A 26,442-nucleotide genomic window follows, 5' to 3' on the forward strand; every position below is an offset into this window, starting at 1 on the left:
AAGTTTTTTCCTGGTATTCACTGAGTGTCATTTTATATATGATTTGGTACAAGAGAAGCCACTCAGGCAGGAAGGTCTTTTCAATGGTGACCTTGAAATAAAATCCCACATTGATTTGGGAAGAGTTTTATGAGTGACAGACCAGAAGGACACCATCCCTTTCTGAACAAAAATTCAGAATCTTTATAACTGCTTTTCAGTGAGTTTCCAGGCTATACCAAGCTAAAGAACAAATAAGTCTGACATCTTTTTGTCCATTACCTCGATTATTAATTTCAGAATTGCTAAATACTTTACCTGAGTAGCATTGAAAATGCAGAACAGGTAGCTGAAAACAAGACTTGTTTCTTCATGGCTTATTAGCATGAGGTAGCCTATCGTCCAGGTGATTCCAAGCACTACCAGTATAGAGATAGTGCCAATCATCTTTTTCATAAATGAATCCTTTTTATTCCTAGGAACACACACACACACAAAAAGTAATTACATCTTTTTCTATACCATTTAATATTTTTTTGAGTTTGAAACTTTCAATTTTATTTATTCAGGGCTGTATTGCAAGGATGTGCTATTCAGGTGAGTTGAGAACATACATCTCCCTACATTTGTTTGAGATATCATCCAGAGAAGAAATCCAGAAAATTAAATCTATGCAAGTTTATCAGAATAATCTGTGTTTGGAATATGTAGGTTGGAGGTATATTGCTTTAACAAAAAAGTGAAGTTTGCCAAGGTAACAAGAAGCATTGAAAATTAGCATTATCAGGTTTTTGGAATGCTTATATCTTCAATCCAAACGTGCTCAATTTTCAGTGTAAGAATAAACTGCCAATGAAGTTTGGATATCTAATTTCTCTCAAACCTGAGAGGAGTCAGACAGAAGGTATTTTGTTTTGCTCCAACTGTGAAAATTGTACTTAAAAGGACTGAAGAAATGGTGCAAAGTTTTTGTTGAACAGTTATGTAGGATTAGTAAAAATTTAAGTAATTCCCATTTAAATAATACAATGTACACTGCAGAGTTTGTGACATGCATCCTGTGACAAAACATGGAGCTTTGATGTTAAATTGAGCAAGGAAATCTGCTTCAAAGCTGCTAGAAAACTGGCCTGACATTCAGATATGCTGAGAAATTCATAATTCTCATTTGGGTGGACCCACCTCTGCTCTCACTTATATGGATTTAAATCAGAGACAATCTTCATTGAAGTAAAGTTGAGTGAAACTGCAACCAAAAAAAAAAAAAAAAAAAAGGAGCAAAAGCCTAAAATGCGTTCATTGATATGCACATGAACAAAGGCTGACCCTTTGCAACAATGGAATCCATTTTCTGACTGCTTTAAATATGCTTTTCTTTAAAACAAAATATTTTAAAAAAAAAAGTTTGTGACAAGAGCTGAGCTGGTGATAAGAGACTGAGCAACACATTTGCTAAAAGATCTGAGAAGTCCTGTGCCATCTCACCTTGTCAAATTCTTGTTCTTCTTCCATATCACAGAGACTGTGATCTTGATGAAGACGATGATGTTAAACAGGAGTATGAGTGCTACTGGCAAAAGGAATGACCACAACATGGGCTTTTGCACGCTGAAATTCTGATTTTGATCCAGTGCTGCAAGCCAGCAACTTTTAATATAAAGAGAGGCCATTTCAAAAGATTTGTTATGCACATTGTTCCTAATACCAAAAGAAAACAAAATAATATTCCACTTTTCATCCTGAAAGACCTCACAGGGCTTTCTAGGTGGTGTTAACCTATGTCTGAAAGGCAACCATTCCTTGAGAACTGAGGGCTTTCAGTCATACTTCTCTTTCTCTGGGGAATGCAAAGTGATTTATCAAACAAACTGCATAGAGAAATATAGTAAAGTGCAATATAGCTAACCAAATAGATATTTGGCCAGCATATGCAAGTTTCTCTTCAGAGGATATATTATAATAGAGCTAAAGAGTAGTGGGGGAGACCTAATGGACAAAGGCTGAAACAAAAGCTGGGGCAACTTCAGGAAGACAGGGTTAACCTGCAGTAATCTTTATCTTTTCATTGCCAAATAATCTCAAATTAGAAGTCAACACTCCCTAAATGAGTGCCATGAGATGGCCTGTATGCAGAAGGAGGTTTGTGTTTACATTTCTGAAGGAAGTCTACCTTTGTTCCATATCATCCACTATCACCAAGGTATATTGTAAGCCTGATAGCCTGCTTTGGTATGCGGGCATTCAAATCCAGATAGAAAAAACAGACAGTAAATAGGGATATAGTACGGATATAGCTATGTTGGCCAGAAAGATTTTAAATAAATGAGAAGATTAAGTTTAGGTACTGAAATGCAGTCATGCACTTAAATTAAGGTCTTCAATTTCACTTAGGCTAAGAGCGTCTACAGCTTCCATTTGAAGTCCCAGGAGGATTCAAGGCAGATGTGTATGCAGTACCCTAAATCCTTAGTGAGGAGAAACTGCAATTACTGACAGTGAATGTTTAGGTTGAGTGAACAGTTTTGTCTTCTTTTAAGTACTTAGATATACAAAATAGCATGCCAACAATAAATCTAGAATTGTGTTAATAAAAAGCCATTGCAAAAGGTGTGGGATAGCAAGTATTGTAATAATACATGAACTTACAATTCTTCCTGCCGGTAGTTTAAAACTTTTCCTTCTCTGTAAGTAGCTCCTAGTGTTATTGCGATTACTACAGCAGGGATTCCTAAGCAATAGGAAAGACATTAGCAATTTATTATCTGAAAGATTTTTTGCTTAGTTGAGAGGAAATGATTGTTGAATGCCTTGATTACTGTGAAAATTTCTCCTGCACGCAACAGGCCTGTGTTGCTGTGCTAGTGAACAAGCTATTGGTTTCAGTGTTGTATCACGACAATTAAAACAAGCTCAGCTTATACCAGCAGCATGAACAGTAACAGAAGATTATTTATTAAATCTAAACCAGAGAGATACTGATTGTAATTGCTCTCTACCAATCTACTATCTTTACAACTTTCCCTGAATGTACTATGTACTGATACTTTTCTAAGTGTTGCCATATACATGACTTTAAGTCTTACCCCATCCGATTACTGACATGGTTATGAGGAAGTGACCAGGCAGGGGCTTCATGGCTCTAAGCAGCAGTAAGTACAACTGTGCAGAATTGAGTGCTGTCCACATAAATGTCGCCAACAAAAAATAGTGCAGTAGGACAGCCACGGCTGTGCACCAGGAGTCTGCGGGAGGATCTATCACATCAGATGTGAGTAAGGTGTTACTGGTGGTATCATAAGGAAGGTATTGCGAATAGTAGCTGGTGGTATTGCTTCTATGATTCCTGGCATTTCGGTTTTCAATTCCAGAAATGAAGATGATGTTAAAAATGAGCATAGAGAAACAGAGACTCACTAACATCCATGTTACAGATGACTTTCGAGTTTTCCTGTTGGTAAGAATACATTTAAGAGGAAAAAAGTAGAGCAAAATAAGTAAAATTGTAAAATATTTCCTCATTTCCATTGATATTAAAAGCAAGCTAGAGTGTGCAGTCTTTAATACAGAGAAAAAACAGAGCAATAACTTGTTTGCAGAATTCTACACCATCATTACTCTCTGACAGCTTACCAAATCCACCAGTTTTGTCTGATTTTAACTAGAACAGAGAATACCCAGCACCTTTTAGGACTAAGCCCTTCCCAACAGCAGTTGGCATACATTTTGTTTTTTCTACTGTGCTCTTTTTAGAATCCTCTTCTTCAGTGTTAAGAGGTGGAATATCTTAAGAAAAGTATTTCTAAACACTCTTCAAGGTACAAGAGAATAATAAACCTCCACTTCCAAATGCTGTCTTACAAATGTGTTTAAAAGGCAGAGTCTGGAAGCTCCTGCAATCCTGAGTACACTGACCTTGATGGAATTTCTCCGAATCTACATTAGTGCAAGCAGGATAAGAAACATGCATTCATCTACAATAACTACAACTCTGTTGGCATGACTTTGCTCTTCGTTCAAGAGGGAATCACATGACACCATTAATCGCGGGCATGTCCATTGAGCCAGTTTGCTGCAATTGTATTTGAATTAAGTCACTCACAATAAAACTATAGTACAAGCAGTGGACATAACCTACACTGCTGTATAATCATGGTGCTTTGAAATTGTCTGTTCTCTACAGACATTTTATAAACAGAAGGCAACAGAGTATAAAAACTATCAAATAGGCAATGGAAAGCAAAGTCACATTTAAATAGGATAGCAAGAAGGAGACCTGAGGAGTGATATATATGCTTCTGCATGATTGCTGAAAGTTTAAGCATTAAGACAGTGGGCTGACATGACTAGCCTTAAATGAAGACACCAACGTAAGAGGGATATTGGTAACTGGTAATATCAGGATATAAGGCATACCGGAAAATAAAAAGGATGACCTCCACTGGTGGTGGAACACTCTTAAACATTTTTAAAGGCTAATATTAAATGAGAGTAAGAAACAAAACACCTCAACATGTAGCATGGATGAAAATAGCAGTATACCGCAGTGGGTCTGTATTATCAACTGCCTGGCCAGGGCAGTAACAGAGATGTCAACGGGGGACGTGGAATGCAACAGAAGTGGCAAACTGCCTTTACCCTGTGTAGATGAGACAAATGTCACTCTGGGACATAACCTGGAAATCAAATTTTTATACATGATGATGGAGGCTCATGGTAAAATGATCAGCTCTTGCCTTAATCCTAGTAGCATGTGCTGCCTGCTTTATTATCTTGCAGCTGGTGAGCTGCCCTGTCAAAGCAATGGAAAGATTTTTCTTGTCAGCACCCATGCCCAGTGTTTCCTACGAAAGCCTTGGCCTTTTACTAGGCTGGGCTCTTCCATACTCTGTTACGTGATTTCTTTTAGAATCTCACATTTTTGAAGGTGAATTTATTGAGTAATAAACATATATATAGATATCCTCACATTAAAAGATTAACATTAACAGAAAGGTTAACGTTTCATCTAGGTGAGTGGCATGGCTGAGTCACCTTGTGTCTTCACTTTAACCAGTAAGCCGTACTTACTTCGCAAACTATGCTACATGTTTAGCTCTTCTTTTTTTAAATATTATTTTCTGATTAATAATATTGCAATATGGTCAAAACTGGGTACTGTCTTTGTTTTCCTCAAACTACATACAGAGCAAACTATTGTAACTTAGCGTAGAATACTTGCAGTTTTATATCTTCACTCTTACCTAGTGAATATTTGAAACAAAATGGTAATGACCAGACCAGCAATGGACAATCCAACACCAATGTAAGAAATATACTCCAAAGGCTTTGCATATTTATATTTTATCTGAAAGGCCTAGAAAACAAATTGTATCAGTTATAATATGACAAGAGACAATTTTCTTTCTAAAATTTGTGTTTATAACTGCACATAGAAATGAAAATATTTTAGTAAAGTTATGACTGTTGGCAGCCACGGCCAGAATTTTCAGCTCACCAAAATTATTCCAGACCTCAAAACTAGATAAGCTTGTGAAGAACTCCAAAAAGAGACTTAATATTGTCAATTAAATACTTAGCAAAATGGCAGATTATTCATAAAAAAATGCAAGGTGACACAGACTGGAGAGAGTAGCTTTAATTTTTCTTCCTGATTTGCATTCTGAATTTTGACATCTGAGGACTGGTCAACAGCCAGCTGAACATGAGCCAGCAGCGTGCCCAGGTCACCAAGAAGACCAACTGTATCCTGGCTTTTATCAGAAACCGTGTGGCCAGCAGGACTAGGGAAGTGATCATCCCCCTGTACTCGGCACTGGTGAGGCTGCGCTTCAAATACTGTGTTCAGTTTTGGGCTCCTCACTACAAGAAAGACATTAAGATGCTGGAGCACATCCAAAGAAGAGCAGTGAAGCTGGTGAAGGGTCAAGAGAGCAAGTCTGATGAGGAGCGGCTGAGGGAAGTGGTGTTGTTCTGTCTGGAGAAAAGGAGGCTGAGGGGAGATGTTATCGCTCTCTACAACTACCTGAAAGGAGGGTGTAGCGAGGTTGTCGGCCTCTTCTCCCAGGTGACAAGTGATGGGACAAGAGGAAATGGCCTCAAGTTGCGGCAGAGGAGGTTTAGATTGGATATGAGGAAAAATTTATTAACTGAAAGGGTTGTAACTGGGACAGGCTGCCCAGGGAAGCTGTTGAGTCACTGTCCCTAGTGGTATTTAAGAAGGGTAGACGTGGCACTTAGGGAGATGGTTTAGTGGTGGACTTCACAGTGCTCTGTTAACAGTTGCACTTGGTGATCTGAAGGGTCTTTTCCAGCCCAAATGGTTCTGTGATTCTATTCTATGGTTCTATAAGGCCTCAGGTAAGACTTGGTAAAGAATTACAAATCAAAACCAGTCTTTGTTTGTATAGTGACAAAAAAGCATCAAGTATTCAGTGAAACAGAAAATACTGTTATCTTTGCATAAACAGATGAGAATCTTCTCTTAGAATATAGACATTATATGCAATAAGGCTATGCATAAGATAAAGGGAAATACAGAAACAAGTAAGTATTACAAATATGGAAATGCTGTTCTAGGAACACAGGATAAAAAGAAGCTCTGAAGTCTGGGCACTCCTCAAGTCAATGACCACAGATATGTGATTTTACCCAGGGAGTGTTTTGTTTAGAGAAGCTGAAGCAAATACCGAAAGAATAACAAACGTCAGAGAGACAGCCTTTCCTAAATAATCTTGATAGTGCAAGAGAGCAATATATAAAACTTAATGGTAGCAGGCTTAGTATTTACAGAGTGATCACTTTTTATAAACATATAAGCAAAGGAAGTAGTTAATGCTGAGTGCTTTGAGTTACTTACCCAACAGAAGGCAGTGCCACAGCTAAGACAGGTCCCAAAGTACTCTACTGTTCATCTTGGGGCACTTCAGGGTTTAAGACATACACTCATTTCACAACCAGCTGCAGCAATGGAGGTGCAGAGCTGGAGGCTACCACGGCTAAGCAAGGGGAACAAATTACGCTAGCACTTCCCTGCTGCTGGGGTGCAAAGGCAGGTGGGCATAGCCACAATTTGTACCAGAAGAGGACAGGACTTGCTGATATATTTAGCTTTCCAGCAGCCTTGGGACAATTTGTATGTCCCAATTTGCCAGCTCTCCATAGGTCAGAAGCAAGTATGTGCCCTTCCACTGGCATGCTGGTCTTCCAAGTCAGAGAACAGTTGAAAACAACTAAACAAACAAACAAAAAAACCAACCCAAACTCTTCCCATTCAAGAAAGGACAACGCCCTACCATCAGGACAGCAAAATTAGTAGTGTGATTACACCTGCATCTCAGGAACTGGTCTCTTGCTTTTTCACAGCCAGCGGTGCTCCAGTCATTGATGGTATAGTCCCAAAAGACACAGGCGTGGTCACGCAGCTGCAGTTCAGATGTGTTGTACTATGGATTGGGATTGCAAGGAGAAAAATTGGCTACAGAAACATAAACAGATATGTACCAGCAAACAGCATGTACTGACAATAATCCTCTGGAAGGGGAGCTGACAGCTACTAAAGGGCTTATGGGTTTTCCAGTAAACCTTATGAAGAATATCAATAAGAGCATAATTTGGCAGCTTGACCTTACTTTGTGAGTCCTTTCTCAGTCAAAATTGCTAATGAAGTTACCCACTTCTGTGAATTATTTGGGTAATTATAGTTCGGATACTCATTGACTAGGCACTAAACTACTGCCAAATGAATTCTGCATAAGCCAAACAACAGCTTTCAGATATGAGTAGCATTAAATTACTGCCAACTGGAGCTGAATCCACACTGTAGCAGGAAGCAAACAGAGATAAATGCCATGAACCATCCCCCTCCCCTCCTGCAGCACGGCAGTCCTCATGCAGTCATATGTCAAACTGCATGCAATAGTTTTCGGACATCATGCTTCTGCAGGGTACCACAATTAGAACTGCTTTTTAATCAGCAAGAGCAACTTGAAGTGCAAATATGTAGTCAAAGTAGCTATTCACAGTACTAGGTAGTTCAATTAAAAATGAGGACTAAAAGTAGGAGTAAAAAAAACAATTATAAGTTTGTTTCAGTGGTTTCCTTAGAAATGACACTTGTTTCCCAGATCACTTAACTGTATTGATCCATTATGATTATTAGTGATTTATCATGTGCATGTGTTTGAGCTTAAAACCTTTGTTAAACACTATAGAAGAAAACAGCAATGTGGTTTTCTGGAGAAACCATGCTGAATATGAGTTCATATTATCTGAAAATTCAGCTATGTGGCCAAATGGGCACTCACATAGAGCGTTTCCTGCAAGAAAGCAATAACACCTGGAACCAGTTCCTGGAGGAGGAAGTCAAAACAAAACACAAAGTGATTTAACTGGAACTAGGAGTTAACAGATAGTATGAAAAATGAGCACTCCCCAATTGGTAGGTGTATTGGGCTGTGCAAGTCATGTTGACTTTTTCTTGTTTTCAAAAATTGTGATAGTCTTCTGGAAATAAGAATTGTCCTCCAGGGACCTGGCTTTTTTTCATTCTTGATTTAGGACAAATCTAGCCTAGGACAAGTCTACTCTGGCATACCTATGACTTTTTTGTGGAATACAGTTTTGCCTGCAAATGTGCCATTTTAGGAGTACTGAGTCAGTAACATCAGGTGTTAAATACCAAAGTTGAAAAATACTTTCTATACCACGTTATCTAAATACCCCTCATGTCTCACTTATAATGTCGCCTATACATCCCACTAATTCTCTCAGTTGCTTATTGCCAGAAATCAAGGCAGTGTGCCAAAAAAACCCTTCTACTTGAGTCTCTCTGTAAAGTCCTGAAGACAGGTAGTAGGGCAAGGGCAGACTCTGTTCAAACTGCACATGGCATTTCTTGTGAGGCTTACCTTGGGACTGAAGGCTATCTCAACACCACTGGTTCTTCTACCATCAATGTTGCCAGAGACGATTTGTTTAGAGAACCTACTGCAACTCCTGTAAATCTTTGACTGGAAGAATTTGTCATTTTGATAGAGGACAAAGCCAACTTTTCCATTGTCTGATGAATCTTTGCAAGGCAAACAGAAAAGTAGATATAGATATCAGGTATCAGAGAAGCTGGTGCCTTTGAAGAAGCCTTTGCTATGCTGTTTCGCACAACCAGTATTAACAGCAGATTTTTGTTTAGATATTTATTTAGAATCCATTTAAGAAGTAAAGAGCTTGTCTTACCATGAATTTCAAGAGAGTCATCTTCAGTTTTTGCTGAGGTGGAGTGTGAAAATAATTATTACCCTTCTCCTAATGTAATTTCTGGGGGAAAATACTGGTGACGACGAAAATAATGTCCTATATCCTGATATATACACATACCCAAATGGTCAGGCTTTTAATCACACTAAATAAGAAATAGTAACACCAGGGACATTTACAGTTAGTAAAAAGTCAGAAGATCAAAGAGGTTGGCTGGACTTTTGCCTTCAGACCCAACTTTTATACTCTGGGTTTTTTGCATTCTTCTACCAAATTAGAGAGATTTCATCTATGTGATTTCAATCACTAGTCTTAATTATTGCTTAAGTGAGGAAGCAAAAATCCTGGTTTATATATTGGATTTTGTTCTTGGTTTATATTTTTTGTTTAAGAATAAGGGAGACTGATTTGATGTCTCTCTGATTTGATCATCAAGAGAGACTAATGTAACTTTATATCTACAAAATGTCACAATTGTGCATTTCATGTTGAAGAAATCTTTTTTTTTAAGACAACCTATGTATTCAATCTACCTTTCTTGAGGGAACTGTTATGATATACAGGCATTCTGATAAAGAGTTTAATTACATTATCAGACTGTTTTTCCACAGGATTGTTGTCTGAAGCACTGAGGAGAAAGGACAGTGACCAGTTAATGAGCTATTCAGTGGTTGTTTTATCCTCATTGCTGGGTGTGTGAGGCTACCAGATTTATCTCTTTGAGTCTTTTCTAACCCTGGTGAGAGGACTGAATTATTCATTTCCCTGTGGGCTTGAATATGAACAGTGTTCAGCAATATGATGATGAAGTGCTCCATAAGCTTCACCTTCATTGTACTCTTGTGCTGTGGTGTCTCAGTGTTGCTGTCACTACACAGAGAGACTGAGGACAAGTCTGCTGGTTTCAGGTGCCCAGTGCTCTTGTGATTTATAGCATGTCATAGAAATGCACATATCCAAAGCCCAGCTCCCCTACACCCACCAGTTTCTGCAACAAATGAAGCAGAGGAATATAAGTTGTTTTTTTTTTTTCCTGTGTGACACCAATTTATCTTCCAAGCAGTGCAGAGTGTGCATAATGGACATCTGGAAAAATGCCATGTGACTGTGAAATTAAAGACTATCCCAATATGTAGGTGTGAGGATGTGTATATCCTGGCTGACACCTGACAGTAGTAGCAATTTTAGTTGAAATGGTTGATATCTTTGGGTTTCAGGCGAGGTATGTATTTCACACAAGGTACTAGCTCTTGGATCTTGACATCTGTAGGGGTATGGTCAAAGATTCATTACATTCTCAGTTTTAGAAAACAAAACAAATGAAAAGATCCCAAACACCAAAAGCATTCTGACCATTACACGTACATGTGCATTAAAAAGATTATCCAGCGCATGTGCATTTCTTGTACCACATTGTGGCATCAGCATGCATAAAATCAACAGGTAATTGTTTATATTAGCTAAGAAGCTTTTTTTCCAAATAAGACTTTGTGAATATTCTTTCAAAATTTTCATGGGTGCAGTTTTCAGTAGAACTTACTGTTATTTATAATGTTGAGCAGCATCTGAACTTCAGTATTGAGGCCACTAATAAGCCCAGGGACATTTTCCTGTATTTCTAGTTTTGTTGACTGATAATATCCCAGTGCTGTTTCTGCAAAAATTATCAATGGATGCATTAGGATTTATAGTACCTACTTCCTTATCCAGGTAAATCCAATAACAGACCCAGGCTTACCTCTCTGTGCCAAAAAAAGAATTGTAGAGGAGTTTAATTTCAGTGGGGCAGACTGGATTGCAACATTGGGCTGTGTGATGTTGCCAGACAAAGAAAATTCTTCCATTGTTTTTGTGAGGCTGCATTGAAATAATGAGTGGGATAAAAAATGTCATTATTTGTTAATATATGGCTACAGCTTCAGTTTCTGAGGTTCCTCTCTGATTTGGTTCTCCAGCAGCAACCGCTCCTCATTCCCTATCCTCACTCTTTCTCCAAAGCAGAAAAATACAGCCAAAATTATTTATGCGGTATAAATCTAGTGAATCAATCAAATTGCACACTGGAGTTGAACACTAAAACAGTTTTGACTTGTCCATGAACCACTTTCATCCTGAAACAGAAGACAAAATGCAGTTTACTGCATCTAATAAAAAGAACAAAAGCTAAAGTTACCTTGTTGTAACATTGACAAGATTATTGTGGTTGAATTCTGTTTCGTTGGCATCCAAGAGTTGACTCACTGTAGCCATTACTGCCACTGATGCCTGAGACAAGCAGAAAGAAAGGTGACAGTCAAATGCAATTGAAATAAATCACCCTATGTGCTACATAGTGGATGGGCAAAGTAAGAATACTTAATAAGTGTTGCTTGAAGGTACACAAAACAGAGTAAACAAAGTATGGGATGTCATTTGAGAGAACACAAACTTTGTACCAATGGGTTCATAAATACCACATTTTTATTAATTTAGACAATGAAGATTAAATCATGACCTAAACATCAAATGATGCTCATATAATAATTTCAGATATGTGCACGTACAAATAGTTGACAAGAAAGAAATTTACACTCTGCTCTGAGAACTGACCCAGCAGGGATTCCATGAGTATGCACTCAGGACGACTTAAGTAACTCGCTAAATGGTAAAATGAATGCATTTGCTTATGTTGTTACATACAGTTAAAAAGAAGCACTTGGAGAGGGCTCCTGCTGATGGTGGAGGGTAGGACAGAATCAATATCCCAAATATTAAGCCATAAAAATCTTATTTTAGTCTAAATAAATCTCACCTGAGAGTTTTCTGAAACGTTTGCCATTTTCAGAATCTGCACTGCAATGTTCGCAGCAGCAGAGATGTTCTGTGTGGTCAATTGGTCTGGCATGGAGGTCAGGATTTGAGTGTTAGTTGCAATAGCTGAAACATTGTTGGAGTCTGCAGTTGCAACCTGTTAGGAAAAGGACATTCAACAGAAAGAAAATGAGAAAAGGAAAAAGAGTCATCACTTTTATAACATTCCCACATAAAATCAAAATATACGGTGGTCTAAGTTGTGTCTGTTCATGTCAAGTAGGCGGCATTTGCAAATTCTCCCTAGGGGATGATTTCACAGACTCACAGAGCAGCTTGGGTTGGGAGGGAGCCCGGAGGTCCCCTGGCCCAGCAGGGCTGGCTGAGACCAGGCTGCACAGGAGCTTCTTTTGAATATCCACTGCCTCCCTCAGAAACCTACTTGTGTTTGACCAGCCTCAAGGGGAAAATTTTATTTTATCTAATTGGAATTTCCCTTGTTGCCACTTGTGTCCGTTGCTGCTTATCCTAAAACTCTGCACCTCGAAGAAGAGCCTGGCCCCGTCGTTCCCCACACCTTGCCATGGGGTAGCTGTAGACAGCAGCAAAACCTCCCCTTTGTCTTGAGTTATTGCGCTTCTGAGTCTATAAACTTCTGTACACCTTTCACTATTCTTTAATAAGCAGAACTGGATTTTTTTTTGAAAGGCATCAGAGGAACTTGAGAAATGTCACCCAGAATAATAGTGCTTCTGAACACAGGGCTCATAACCTGCACCGAGAACATTATCCTCACTTCAGCACATTGTGTATAGTGTCAGCTTGGAATAAATGTAGAAAAAAAAAAAAAAAAAGAAAATATTCTGGTGCTGGAGATAGTAATAAGAATTGCTAGAAGCACTGATTGGATCCAGTTTGAGTCAGTTATCACTTAATGGGTAGACCATAAATGTCTATAATATCTTAAGAATCTAAACACAAAAAAGAATGAGGCACTAGCTGGATGATATATGGAGGTGTAGCTAGGTAAAAATAAGACTTAAAGAGATGGAGAATCTGCTAGTCATCAGAATTTTCTTTGTAGGCTATGGAAACCAACTATACAGTGTATCAAGTCATCCCTTTTCTAGTGTACTCAATGAGTAGCTTAAATGAATAGCTTCAATAACCACATTGTTCTCAAATTGTTTATGTTGGGAAGCTCTCAAAATCAAGATTAATTTGATCATGCAGCTTTGAAGTGTTTATAAAGCCTGCAATGGTAAGAAAGAAAGGTGAATGTGTTGCATAGAAAGAAAGGAAATTTGCATTTATAATTACAGGGGGTTATATTATTTGACTTGAAAACATCTACATATGTGCCGTGAACAAACAGTACATCACAAATGCCTGTTTTCACTGTACTTTCACTTCTGACTTATAGCATGACCTTGTAGTCAAATTAAATATTTTTATTAAAAAGTAATAAAATCCTTTTAAACCTGGAGTCTGGATCACTAGCATAAACACCTCCTCCTCCTCCAATTTCCTAGCACTCCCCTCTGCACCCTGAGCTGCCGGAGGCTCCCTAGATGGCAGCACAACATCACAACTCCTACCAAACCCCCAAATTACTAATGGCAGCAGAATAGCCTTAGGTTGTAACCTTATGTCCTATCTTAGCATTAGAAATAGCTACTACTACTGTTGTATATTACTATAGACAAGATCTGACATTTGACCTTTTAGTGAAGGCAATGTACTGGGAAAATACAATCTTGATCTCAAGGGTTTCCCATCAAAGGATCCAAGCAGGCAAAACATTGGGTTGAACGTACAATAGTCAAGCAAAAATGCATGATGAAAGGGACTTCTCTTACTTAAAAGGGCTGTTAAGTGGTTTCTTTTCTCTCTCTTTTTTTTTTTTTTTTCTTCCTTCCAATTGGGACTAGTGATAAGGAAACAAAGCACAGAAGTGGAAGAGGAGAAGTAGTCACTGCCTGTAATGTGCTTAGTTGTGTTCAGCTCTCCATGTTTTGTAGATATGGCAGAGCTAGGCTTTTAAGCGAGGCTCAGGGGTTTATGAGTTTTATCAGGAAAAAATTCTCATTCATACAAGAGTTTTAATTTGAATTCTTAAGGTATATTTAATCCACATCCAGCTGATCATAGGACTGAATGGAGAGGCTTCGCTATTAATCCTTTCTAACATGGCAGTGTCAGCATCACTTTGTTCCCTCACACCAGTCTTCACCAAATCCCTTCCAGTTTCTCACCAGTTCAGTATAGCGGGTCAGCATTGCCTCCATTCAGATGTGTTTGCTGTGAACTGGGAACCTGACTGAGGAACTTCCGGGCCAGTTAAGAAATATGGAATGAGATGGCTGTGTTCAGGCAAAACCAAGCAAAATAAAATAATCACCATTGGAAATTCAGGCCATTTGCAAAACAGGCACATGTCAAGAATGCCATTGAAAAAAAACCTTTGGTGGTTCAGTTTGCTTTCTGCAAAGTTTTAAGAAATGTGACACAAATACATATTTCCTGCCTCAATTTCCTATCACTTTTCTTGGGATGATGCAGAATCTCAGACATTTTTAAAATAGCCATTTAAGATTACCTGTGATTCTAGGGAGGCTAGATTTTCATTACAGTTCAGAATTTTGGGGAGCTCTAAAGTAGGAATTTTCCCTTCTCTGTAGCACATCCGGATTGCTATTGGAGTGTTACCTGTGGTTTTGTAAAAGCAGAAATATACACATTTAATACAGAAGCACTCACTCATGTGCACATGACCTCATTGGGAATTAAAACTGTACTGTGGGTGTGACACCCTATCCACTATTATCTTCTGTTTGCATGTAAAATATTTGCCTTTCAGAGTTATGAGCGACCATCAATTATGTAGCTAGTTATTGTTCTTTTTAGAACATGAACATGTGTTTTATACTCGTATACACAATCTTGTCAGCGTGTCTGGCATTATTCATGCCAAATTCAAATAGGTTTAGTTACGCCAGAGCTGCAGAAACACATCTTTTAAACAGAAGACACAGGCATCAGCATTGAGATGTCAGAAATACTTTTTAGCATGTCCTGAAAAACATAGTTTAGATGTCGTGAAAGAAATGCAAAGGGCATGTGATGCAGCTGTGCAACACCTACTCCTCTACAAGGTCTCTGACAGCTGAGACAGTTCATGGAAACACAGTTGATAGAAAGTGTCCTGAATCCTAATGCTAAATAGTAGAATATAAATAGATTATTTTTCTATCAAATAGCTGTTCAGGAGCAGATATAAACTGACTCTCAGCCCAGTCCTGGACAGGCATGGATACAACTCTTGGTGTGTATCTTAAATTCTCCGCATTTGGAGTGGAAAGCTGTGTGGAAATGTTTGCACTCCTGCTGCCTGAGCTATGCTGTTCTGGCTTCGAACACTGATCTCTCATCTGTTCTTATAATCTGATATCTTTCACACTCCTTACATTTACTTTTGGGAAGTAGAAGTGAAAGGAAAGAAACACATACCATTCACTGTATCAGGTTCACATTTTTCTTTGGAGTTGCCATATTTACCCACTATAATCCGTTCAAAGGTAAGGGTTTTTATAATGCTTTCAGAAATGTTCACTGTACAAGTACTGGCTTCACAGAAATTAACTGCACAGAAGGAAAAAAATATCCAGATAAAATATTTTTAATACAAGGAGCAATTTTCCTAAAGGAAATAAATGATTGTAAAAGCAGTTAGGTATATCTTGACTAAACCCAAGCTGCTGAGCTGCTACAAGTGATATTCATGAAGTCACTGGAACCCTAAAATCCCATTCTTTTTGTCCTCTGTACTATTTTCACTGCCTTGGTCTTAGAAAATTTTTAAAATATTTTAAAGCTTCACTTCCAGAATCTTGTTACCCAGGCAGAAATTAGATTTGGTAACCTAATGCCACAGAATACAGCAGGAGCAAAAGTACACATTTGCCACAGATGGGAATTAACGGGGGATGGCCCTTTGATGGCTCTGAACCGTGATGGCTCAGCTCAGTTTCTGGCCCAGGAAGTCTCTGACCCGCTGCCTGCTGGAACAGCACAGGGTGACCAACCGAAACCCCGCTTTTTGTCCAAGAACCTGGTACTGACTGCTTCTAAAGGCAGGAAGATGAGCTCAGTGGATCCATAGCCTGACCCAGTACAGCAGCCTATTGCTTTCTCATGTCATACCATATGACTTAATGCAAATTTACCTTGCAGAGCTGCAAACATTTGAAAAAAATACTGGAGCACACAGGCAGAAAAATTTTGCTTGGTCTTAGGACTTGTAACATCCTGCTTGTGCTAACTTTTGCTAATTTGGACCACATTTCATCTGACTGTGTCACATTCGCAGAACTGAGTCAAAGCATCATGCTTATGGTTGGGGTCCTGAGTGGGGCTCGGGAGACCTAGAGTTGGCACAGTCCTCGGGTTTCTCAAGGTTCTTCTGCACTGAAGCTCTACCATTAACTGTATCAACAATACCTCCACCCCACCCCAAGTTTAGTATTGTCTGCAGATTTGCTGAGAGGGCATAGTGTGTCATATTTCAGGTCTTTGATCAAAACATTGAGCAATACTGGCCCTAGTATCAACCAGCAAGTTAATCTACTTTTATAATATTCCAGTCAAGTCACTGATCACAACCCTTTGAGCTTGGCTGCTGAGTTAATTTTCATTCAACCTACTCAATGGTTCGTTCACCCAACCCCTACATCTTCACCCACCAAACAAGAATGCTGAGGAAGATGGTGTCAAAAGCCTCTCTAAAATCAAAGTATGTTACATCTGTTGCTCTTCTGTTGTCTACATAGCCAGTTACTTCATACAGAAAGCAGTCAGGTTGGTCATACATGGTTTGGCATTTGTAAATCCATGCTGACTGCTCCTGATTGTCTTCATGTCTTTCACGCTCATGGATGTAGCAGTAGACTCCAAGAAGACGTGCTCCATAATACTCCTAGGGCCTGAGGTAAGGCTGACTGGCTTACAGTTTCCCCAGTCTTCCTTCTTGCCTTTCTTAAAGGTGAGCATAATGTTGGCCTCCTCTCTATGGCCTCCTCTGATCACCAAGGGCTTTCATTGGTGACAGACAGCAGCCCCACAGTGACATTAGCCAGGGCTTTCAGCAGTCGTGCATGAATCTTATCCAGACCTACGGATTTGAATACTTTCATGGTGATCCTGCCTTCCTTCTGACAAATTAAAGCCAGGAATATGTTCCTACATTCATGCATGAATATGTATGCATTCATACATGAGTACCTATTCAAGCTTTACCTTTTATCTTTCTATTTATTCAAGCCTTGATCTGAAAGTGTTTTGGGCTGGTTTGTGTACATATCTTATAAGAGAGAGTCCATTTGAAATAAAATTGTTTGATGCTTTTTTTCCCCACTGATGAAAACTTCAAATAATTGCAAATACACTGACTTCATCAGAATTGCTCCAGAATCTTAAAAAAAAAAAAAAAAAAAAACCAAAAAAAACCAAAAAAAACCAACCAACCCACAAGCAGGAAGAAAATTAGTATCTTTGTCATGATCTGTGAAGGAAAGTAACCATGACATAATGTACAAAAGGAATTACATATGAACCAAGTGGAATTTTTCCATCACCATTGGAACAAGAGGAATTGGTTCACAAAAGTTTCCCGCCTTATATTCCCTGCTCTCTCCTGCTGGCAATAAACCAGCTCACCTCCTCTATACCCCCAACACTCAACCACACTTTTTCCAGCTTCCCCAACACCTTTAGCACTATGTTCCTACACTCTTTATGGCCCATCATGCCTCAGGCCCCCCACCTCTGTGTCCTACATACAGCTTTAGATTCCCAATACATAAAATATACATGTTTATTTTGTTAGATGGTGGACAGGAGGCAAATGTCATGGGTAGTTTAGAGCTATGCACCTATGTAGCTAGGCTGGATTGACTGGCCATGTGGCCCTCACCTCCTCACTGCCAGGATAAGTCTCCTTGCCTTTTTCTTGGTGAGGTATTTACGGGTTTGGTCTTCTCTACCCAACTAGGGATATGTGCAAAACTCATAGGCTCTTAAGACCTTTAAGACCTGTAACCATTTAGTGAATTTATCTGCAACTGGTCAGCAAGTTAAAGTTGTCAAGAAGGTGGAACAATAGACAGATGGTCAGTATAAAAGTTCCTCAGGAAAACAGACTAAAATTCAGATTTTGTAAATGCAACAATACTTGTTATTATTTCAAGTTAGTGATGTCTTTCCAGACATTCTTACCTCATGTATTTTAATAACTAAAGCTGCATCAATCCATTCTTTAAGGCAATTTGTATCAAATCAAATACAGAATACCAGAGGAATGAACATAGGGAATTACAGAGTCATCGTAATGGTTTGTTTCCAGTGCTGAAATCCCAGCCATTATTATTTTATTTAAGCCAATTTCTCTGTAACATTTTTTCCAAATGTTCCAATCCATCATGAACCCATATAATCTGTCATTGTCTGTGGGATGTGCTACCCATCCTGTCGTAAGAGAAATTACATAGGAGACCTGAAGTCTCCGTATACCTAGTAGTCTTCACCGAAAATATTTTCCTGGATAATCTGCAGATCTTTCAACATCCCTCTTGCCAAACATCTGAGTTCATTTGACAGAGGCACAGCTGGCACATGATGGTGTATCTGTGTGTCACACTGGCCACAGTGTGGGTTGTTGGGTTGGAAAGCATGAACTGGGATCTTACCAGCTCTGGAGATACTGCTGCTCAGTGCAGAGATGCCACGCTGCAGCAGATGGGACTGAAATGGGAGTCAACCAGGCCAGTGCGATGCCAGGTGTAGGAAATCTGACTAATCCAAAGCCAGTGCCAGTGGCAGCAGGAGCTGAGGACAGGCACTGTCCTGCAGGATGCTGAGCTGGATGGTGCCCCTTAAACACTGGCAGATCCCAGCCACAGAGATACTGGGCACTGAGATCTGAATCCGATTTTAAGTCACGGTGATCTTCAAACAGAGGAATTCAAACAAAGGCCAAATTGGCTAGAAACAGGCCACAGACAGTTGAAACCTGTAATGTCTTCCCGAGATATATTACTCATTTGAAAGGGTAACAGGAGTGGGTGAAGGATACAGCCTCATTGAGCAAGAAGAGCCACGTCACTGCTTGGACATCTGACCCTGCTGAGCCAGTCTCAGGGGGTGGGTGAAGATCAGGGGCCTCCCAAAGCAGAGGGGTTCCCAGAAATGACACCAGCTGCCCACGCTGCCTGGCTTGTACTGACCTATCTCGCAAAGAGGTCCCACCCACTCCTCTGGGCACACGCAGGCTCCATCCTGGCAGATGCCACCATTGAGGCAGAAGCACGGAGGTACTACGGATGGTGTAGGGTCTGTGTGAATAAAGAATCAAGACATATATTCATAAACACATAGGTAAAAACATTTATGTATCTATCTAATTTGATGAACAAAAGAAACAAACATGATTTGTTTGAAGCTTCAGCAAAAAAATATTCAACTGAAAAATACCTGTGACCCACAGTCTCACCCAGGTGCTCAGTCACTGGTCCCTCCTTACCCCTGAAACCAATGGCATGAACGTGAGGTCAAAGCTTTCAAATAATAATTTGTGTTCCCACAATGATATAGTTGGAAACAGTTCTGTGCAGCTGCTGGACAAGCAGGAGTGATGGTGGGGGCTCCAGGCTGCCAAAAGCTCAAGCTGTCGAACCCGTGAAAAGCCCAAATTACTTTTGCAGGATCAGGAAGGCAACACAGGGCCACGGTTTTCCAGTGATGAGGGACCCAGAATGGTAACAAGGACATGGACACATCTAAGCATCAGACAGAGATATTCTGGCAGACATTATAGGATAAAGCAGATAAAAACCCATGCCCCAATCTCAGCCATAGCCTCTATTCACACCCTGGGACAGGTGCTGATTTTTATTCTGTCTTTTGGCAGAAATAGAGGGCTTTGTTTGAAGTGGTCATTGCACAGGCTGCCACAGCTCTAGGAAACAAAAAGCATGGTATAAGCAATAACAGAGAAATGGCAGATCTTAGAATTTTCTGAATATACCATGGTATTTGCTCTGTTTGGCAAGCTCTGAAGATTTTCATATTTCTTAAAAAAGAGATTGGCAAATCTGGAATGGCTAAGGGGTATTCTGCAGCAGAAATGGCGATAGGGAAGGGGTTAATGGACCTCCAGCTCTGAGAGATTGGTGCAAGACCTGGGGGATCTCCACAGAGCAAGGCTTCCTCACAATTAATCTCACCTAGTCCCAAAGGGAAGGATGGAGTTGGAATCCCCTCCCACAAGGTTCATGGTGGATACTGTGCACCTGTGCACTAGGTGCAGTGTCTGCCTTGAAATAATGCAGAAAACTGGAGTTGGAGACTGACATTTGATCTGACATTTTAGTGACTGTGTTTTGAGACACTGACAAATAGAATAAAGCCAGAAAATTCAGAAGTAGACAATGCTGTCAGGAGCATGTGTGCTATTGTGTATTTCTAATGTTCTCACTGAACTAAAAAGATTGCTTGACTTCTTACTTTTCATATAACTGGAAGGATGTTGCAAACTGTAGGGGATGTGCCACGTGGTGGGGGTAATTCTGTTCTTGGCAGGCATCGCTTGGCTTTTGCTCATGCTGTTGCTATTTAGCATTTGTGTTTCAACCTGTCTCAGCTCCATTACGGCCAGATGTCTATGATAGTGGAATAACATCTATGTGTCGCTAGGTAATGTCTCCGCTAGCCATCAGCTTTTCAAAACACATTGTCTCTCCATTGGAAATCTTACAGAAAGGAAAGGAAAATTCCCTCACCAGTTGAGATCTGGGTGGCCCAAGGTAAGCAGAGCACAGCTATACCTGAGGGAAATGGGTGCATGGTTGGACAGCTGTTACCCCATTGCCCAGCAGTGCTGTCTCACCTGCCAGGGACATGCATGTGGCACATGGGGACGTGTGGCAGACGAGTGACACCGGGGCTAGCCACTGGCTTTGGATTGCGAGCCTGGGAACCCACAAAATGCTGGGGGACCTGCAGCACAGCTCCAAGCCTGTATCTTACTTGGTGAACATGTGCCCAAAGCAGCCAGGCAGAAGGTGACAGACCAGGGTAAGCTGACACAGAGGACCCCAAAACCAGGGAGGGAGCGGTGCTGCCCTGCAAAGGCACAGACACTGGCTGCCTGCTGAGGGGCAGGGCAGGGGAGCAGCCAGGGCAGCCGTGGGGTGTCAGGGTCTGGCTTTGGCACCATCGGTCACGAGCTGCAAAAGGAGGGTAAGAACAGGGAAGGGTGAAAAGGAAGAGAGGGCTGACAACGGCAGCATGAAGCTGTGGGGTAAAAAGTGCAGTGTGTACCCCTGGAGGTGCAGACACAGCTGCTGTGCAGCCCGTGCAGCAAAGGGCAGGTGCCAGCACACAACATCAGCCTTACCTTTGCCTTCCCGAAAAGAGTTCCTCTGTAACAACAACATGACACTCACGGAATCTGTTAATGCTAGTCAAAACAGTGGCTTTATTTAATGCTTCCTGGTAACCCTTCTTAGCCTGCTGTTCAAGGTCTCATGTACCACTGTAAAACATTTTTTTTTCCAGAGGGAAATCTGTGTCTTTCACAAGTACGAATTCCTGAGCTGACGAATGCAGTCATGTCTACCCCACACGCTGTAAAACTCATCAGGCTGCAGTAATTGTGGCATTGGCTTAAAATCATGGGGTTCTTCTGGTTTTATTTTAAGATTCAGAAAACATCTTTTTATTTGTCTTTGGCCTTTAAATTTTGCAGACATTCACATTGATTTTGACCATAATATATTTTTAAACTAAAAGTAAAAAATTATTACATAATACTATGCCATCATGAACTGTTGGGTTTTATTTCATAAAATGTCATGGGAACTGTAAATGCTAATACTTGTGGTTGAAGTCTGAATAAAGAAGAAACACTACAACTACGCACGACAAGCAATGCATCAGGTAGGCACGGAGGTATTCTTCATCCCTGAAGTAGCTGCAGTTTAAATCCAGTTCCTAGCAGCTCATTTGTCTGTAGTTGTGTGAATCCTGGGCGTAAGAAGAGTTGCACTGAGAGTTAATTCCTATCTCATCTGAGTTTAGGTCCATCAAGTCAAACAAAGCACTGGGCATGTTGTTATATTAGCAAAGGTAGATTGTTACTGACATATGTCAGTATTGACATATTGCTGTTTACTTCTGTGCAATTTCTTGGGCTTGGGTATGTTCCGTCCCTACAAACATCTGATACCTCTCTTGAAGTAAATATAACGCAGTGTATCCTCCTATAAACTTTTCCCTAGGCTTCTTGGTCTCAAATCATATCTGACTCTGCTGGACAAGCAGCCAGGAATGTCTGATTCTTTCTATGAACTTTGAATATAGGTCCATACATAATTGTGTATCGTGTCAATATAGTGCGTACTTTGCTGAGAGGAAACACTGACCAGTTTTCTGCTTTAAGTTAGCACACAGAAGTGTCTTAGGAGGGTGCATTGACCTGATTTTCAGGTATAGAATCTGCAGACCAGTTTCTCCAACATACTTTCAACAGAGTTTTCCATAATGCAAGTTGTAATTAAAACGTGAACAGGTAACATACAGCATGTTTTGTTTATATGCAGATATATAAACAGATATATAAAGTTAAGTATTTCCTCTTTAGCATGTAATTTGCTAGACTAGCTAGAGGTTTATTTTTGTCTTTTGAAAAATAAATCCAATTTCTACCAGAAGAGTGAGAAAATTTCAAGACATTTCTCAAAGCCATATCAGAGGAATAATGTGCAGTGTAAACATGTTCCAAGGAAAATACTCCAGAGATTTTTTTGCCATCTTACTCTGTTTCACAGCGGAATGCAAAGTTTGGAGTACTTCTTTAAACAACAGTGTAAGAAGAAAAATGTTTCCTCCTAAGAAGCATACAGCATGGATGTAATCATGCTTATCATTAACCAGGTTTAAACACTTAAGGAAAAGGAAAAAAAAACCCAAAGAGCTCAAATGGAGCTCAAATGGAGCAGAATTATATTTCTTACCTGTTTTAAACCTGATGACAAGCTGCCATATGCACAGTGCCCAAAGGGTCACGGTCACTACACAACAGGTAATTCCAACCAATATTCTGTCCCAGTGGAGTGGAGGCATGTTGTGGTGCAGACTGTCCGCTCTGCTATAAAATGGTATTATAAATCATAGCCTTGTCATGGATAAACCATTAACTACTTATCTACTGCTAAGACTTTAACCTTTTCTATTCCACTTAGGAAAAAAAAAAAAAGTTTTGTTAGAGAAGTTGCACACAATTATTTCTATAATTTTCTACCTGATAAAACATTTTATTTATTAAGTGTCATGTCTTCTACTTGCTATAGGAAAATGTCCCAGATCAGACACCCAGTTGCATTTATACTGATAGGGACTAAAGCCTGTTATTTGAGTGCGTGGCACAGCTCAGAGCCGTGCCAGCAAACCTCTCTTCCCTCCAAGCAGGGCACCCCTATATGTGTGTATATATATACATGTATATACAGCTTCTTGGGAACTGACTGTTCTTCAAACTAGACCTGCACGTGGTCTGGGCAGGTGCTGGCTGGTGTGGGCCAAAACCATGCCGGGCAGCATGCTGGCACCTGAGGAATGAGTCCTGTTGTGTAGACTTGTTTTGTTTGCTAGCACAGCCATCACCACCGGGCTCCGTGGCAGGGAGGCCAGGCAGGACCCAGGGTGGGGGCTGTGGAAGGGAGAGAAGAAGGAGGTCTCTCCTCTGCAGCAGTGTTCCTCTTGTGCTGAGGGGAGGTGGAAGTGCTGATTGTATTATGGCTGGCTGAGATCAGGCACTTGGCCTGAACTTTCAGGAGAGTAAATGGCATTTCTGTACCACATAATTTGGACAGGCAGTGCAGAGTCTTGTTGCATCTCCTCTGTGCACCTCCAGCATTAAATATGGTCACTCAGCAGGCACTGGCACAACTGGGAATAAAATCTGTGTCTTCAGATTCCCAGGACACCTGATTCATCCAGAAAGGAATGGGGACAGGGGAACAAAAAGAAAACAGGTAAAAGACACGGGTAAAATGTGAAGTGGAAAGAAAAGTCACAACACCAGCACTGCCAAAAACAGCATCTTCTGCATGTTAACGTGTCTCCCACTGATGAATTAAAAGCTAGGAGGTGACTATCACAGTCAAAATGAAGAGGCAAACAGACCTATTTAAAGAACTAATTGGAATAAACACTGTCTTTTTTATCATCAACCATCAGTGGATGAATTCCCTGCATGTGAGTAGGAGCAGTACCTTGCTTTTCCATGGTGTTCTTCATTAGTAAGGAAAGGAGGTTTGCTTGGTTTTTTAATTACCCAAGCACTTCTGTCTCAACTTCAGAAATAGGGCTCAAAAAACTGATGTGATATGCCAAGGATGTACAGAAATCCAGTCAAAAAAAAGGGCTCGGGTCTTTTGGGATGTGGCCCAATGGTCTAGCCACTAGATACTACTGACACTGCTACTGTACTACTAGACACTACTGTTTCTTTCACACATTGCAGGTTGTTAAGATGCTTATTCCTATTATCAAGGAAAAGCTGAGTAAGATACCTGCTATCCTCTGTACTGAGGAATGCACCTAAAGACATAGGGAAGACTGAGAAAATGCTGAGATAATTTAGATTGTTTACAAACAGGAGCTCCAAAATTGTTAATATGCTTCTTCAGACATCCAAATGCCTTATCAGTCTGCTTGCAGAGGGTTTTTTTGTACTGAGACAAACCTGCAGGTGGGACAGGGATGTTTGCCATCCCTCGGCCTGTCCAGCTGGGGATCTGCCTGCCCACCTGCAGTACCAGTTGGTTTACCAGTGTGTCTCGTCCTGGATCTTTTCTAGAAAGAAAACCTCTGTTATTCTCACTAGCACAGAAAAAGGAGAAGGGAAAAGGTCCTCGGTGCTGGGATTGGCACAGGGGTGCGAGGAGGGTGCGGAGGCCATGGCACACAGCCACTGGGTGGGAGGGAGTCTGAGGATGGGAGGAAAGAGCCATCTCCCGGGCACAGAGGGGATGTTTGAGCCTTTCAACTCAATAAAATGCCAAACTGCAAATCCCCCCCAAGGGCATTGCACAGGCACTGGCAGGCTTTCTTCATGAGAGGGACAGAAACAGGGCTCTGTAGGGCAGCGCAGTGGTGGTACACCCTTTTCCCGGGGAGAACAGCCCTGAGAGGAGGCTGGGAGGCACAGCTGCAGGGCTGGCCCCAGCACGTGTCCTGCTACCCGGCCATCCCTTGGGCTGGGAGGCATTTGCAGAGTTGCCCAGGCAAGCCCAGGCAGCCTGAAAGTGTCATGGCCCAGCTGTCTCACTGCTGTTGAATGGTGACCAACCGCAATGCTCAGCTGAAGAGAAACACCTCCTCCTTATCTGGCTCACAAAGAATGCTTAGTACCCTTGCACGTGTTAATTACTTTACAGCCTCTTGCTATAAGCAGTTAAATGTTTGCTTTTCTGGGGTTAGAAGGGCCAAGAGTTTAAAACTGGATCTAAGAGACACACAGGAAGATGCCTCTCCCTGCACAGGACTTGTCCAGAGTAAAGCAGAACCAAGAGTGATTCAGATAGACTTGCAGATCCAGGGGAAACTGAGTCACAGAATAGTTCAGCAACATTAAGTTAAGCTATATCCAATGTAGCACTAAGTCTGAGATTTACAGTATATTAAAAGCATACCCAGCTTCTGAATCACAGGTCTGGTGTCCTTTGCTAGTAGAAATGTTGCTAGGTGATAGCAGAGAGTTTGCATACTTGTTAAATGATAAAGTAGGAAAGAAAGAAAGAAGAATTAATTCTCATGCTTACTGACATATCCCTTTCTGTTCAATGTAAATAGCATCCCTGCTTCATTCCTTTACATAGTTAACAACATCATGGACATCTTTGAGCAGCATGTTGTGTTTAGATATAGAAAATACTGGGAGTCCAAAACCTTGGGTTACAAGCCCAGGTTTGCAAAAGGAAGGCAGTCTGTCAACTGGGAAGTGAAAGTAAGATTATAACCAAAAAAGATTTGGAACATCTAACTTCACAATAATATTTTAAACAAGCATTGAAGAGAAAAAAATGTCATAAGGAACCAGATGGCAAAACCAAAACAAATCAGTAAATACATCCTAAAGGATAGTACAATTTTATTTATGAAAATATTAAACCATGTTTATATGATAATCAAACTGAAATAAAACCTTATTACTTGCAAATTTGTATACATGGTACAGCTGCAGGGAGACAAAGCCGTTCTTGAGTGAGCAGATACATTTCTTCTGCTTTCCTCCATTTCTTTTAAGCCTTAATTAGAGCCAGATGTTTCTTATTTCCTTTATTTTTTGTTTTCAAGCCTGAA

The 26,442-nt window shown here is 40.4% G+C and overlaps 1 protein-coding gene across 1 annotated transcript in view; it reads right to left on the minus strand.

Annotated features, from left to right (window-relative positions):
- GPR128 (G protein-coupled receptor 128) overlaps positions 1 to 23,199 on the minus strand; it is a 24,299-nt gene extending 1,100 nt beyond the window's left edge. The window contains exons 1-15 of the mRNA XM_010078462.1: positions 23,091 to 23,199; positions 19,302 to 19,409; positions 15,532 to 15,663; positions 14,621 to 14,730; positions 12,023 to 12,178; positions 11,405 to 11,496; positions 10,970 to 11,088; positions 10,772 to 10,885; positions 8,886 to 9,046; positions 7,272 to 7,421; positions 5,220 to 5,332; positions 3,063 to 3,427; positions 2,626 to 2,707; positions 1,465 to 1,626; positions 298 to 454 (exon numbers count right to left, since the gene is read on the minus strand). Of these exons, the coding sequence (XP_010076764.1) occupies positions 298 to 454; positions 1,465 to 1,626; positions 2,626 to 2,707; positions 3,063 to 3,427; positions 5,220 to 5,332; positions 7,272 to 7,421; positions 8,886 to 9,046; positions 10,772 to 10,885; positions 10,970 to 11,088; positions 11,405 to 11,496; positions 12,023 to 12,178; positions 14,621 to 14,730; positions 15,532 to 15,663; positions 19,302 to 19,409; positions 23,091 to 23,199 (2,130 nt within the window). The remainder of the gene's footprint in view (positions 1 to 297; positions 455 to 1,464; positions 1,627 to 2,625; positions 2,708 to 3,062; positions 3,428 to 5,219; positions 5,333 to 7,271; positions 7,422 to 8,885; positions 9,047 to 10,771; positions 10,886 to 10,969; positions 11,089 to 11,404; positions 11,497 to 12,022; positions 12,179 to 14,620; positions 14,731 to 15,531; positions 15,664 to 19,301; positions 19,410 to 23,090) is intronic.
- Positions 23,200 to 26,442: the final 3,243 nt, after the last annotated feature.

Source organism: Pterocles gutturalis, unplaced genomic scaffold (genome assembly GCF_000699245.1).
Source record: "Pterocles gutturalis isolate BGI_N339 unplaced genomic scaffold, ASM69924v1 scaffold1383, whole genome shotgun sequence".
In the NCBI taxonomy this organism is placed as follows: Eukaryota; Metazoa; Chordata; class Aves; order Pterocliformes; family Pteroclidae; genus Pterocles; species Pterocles gutturalis.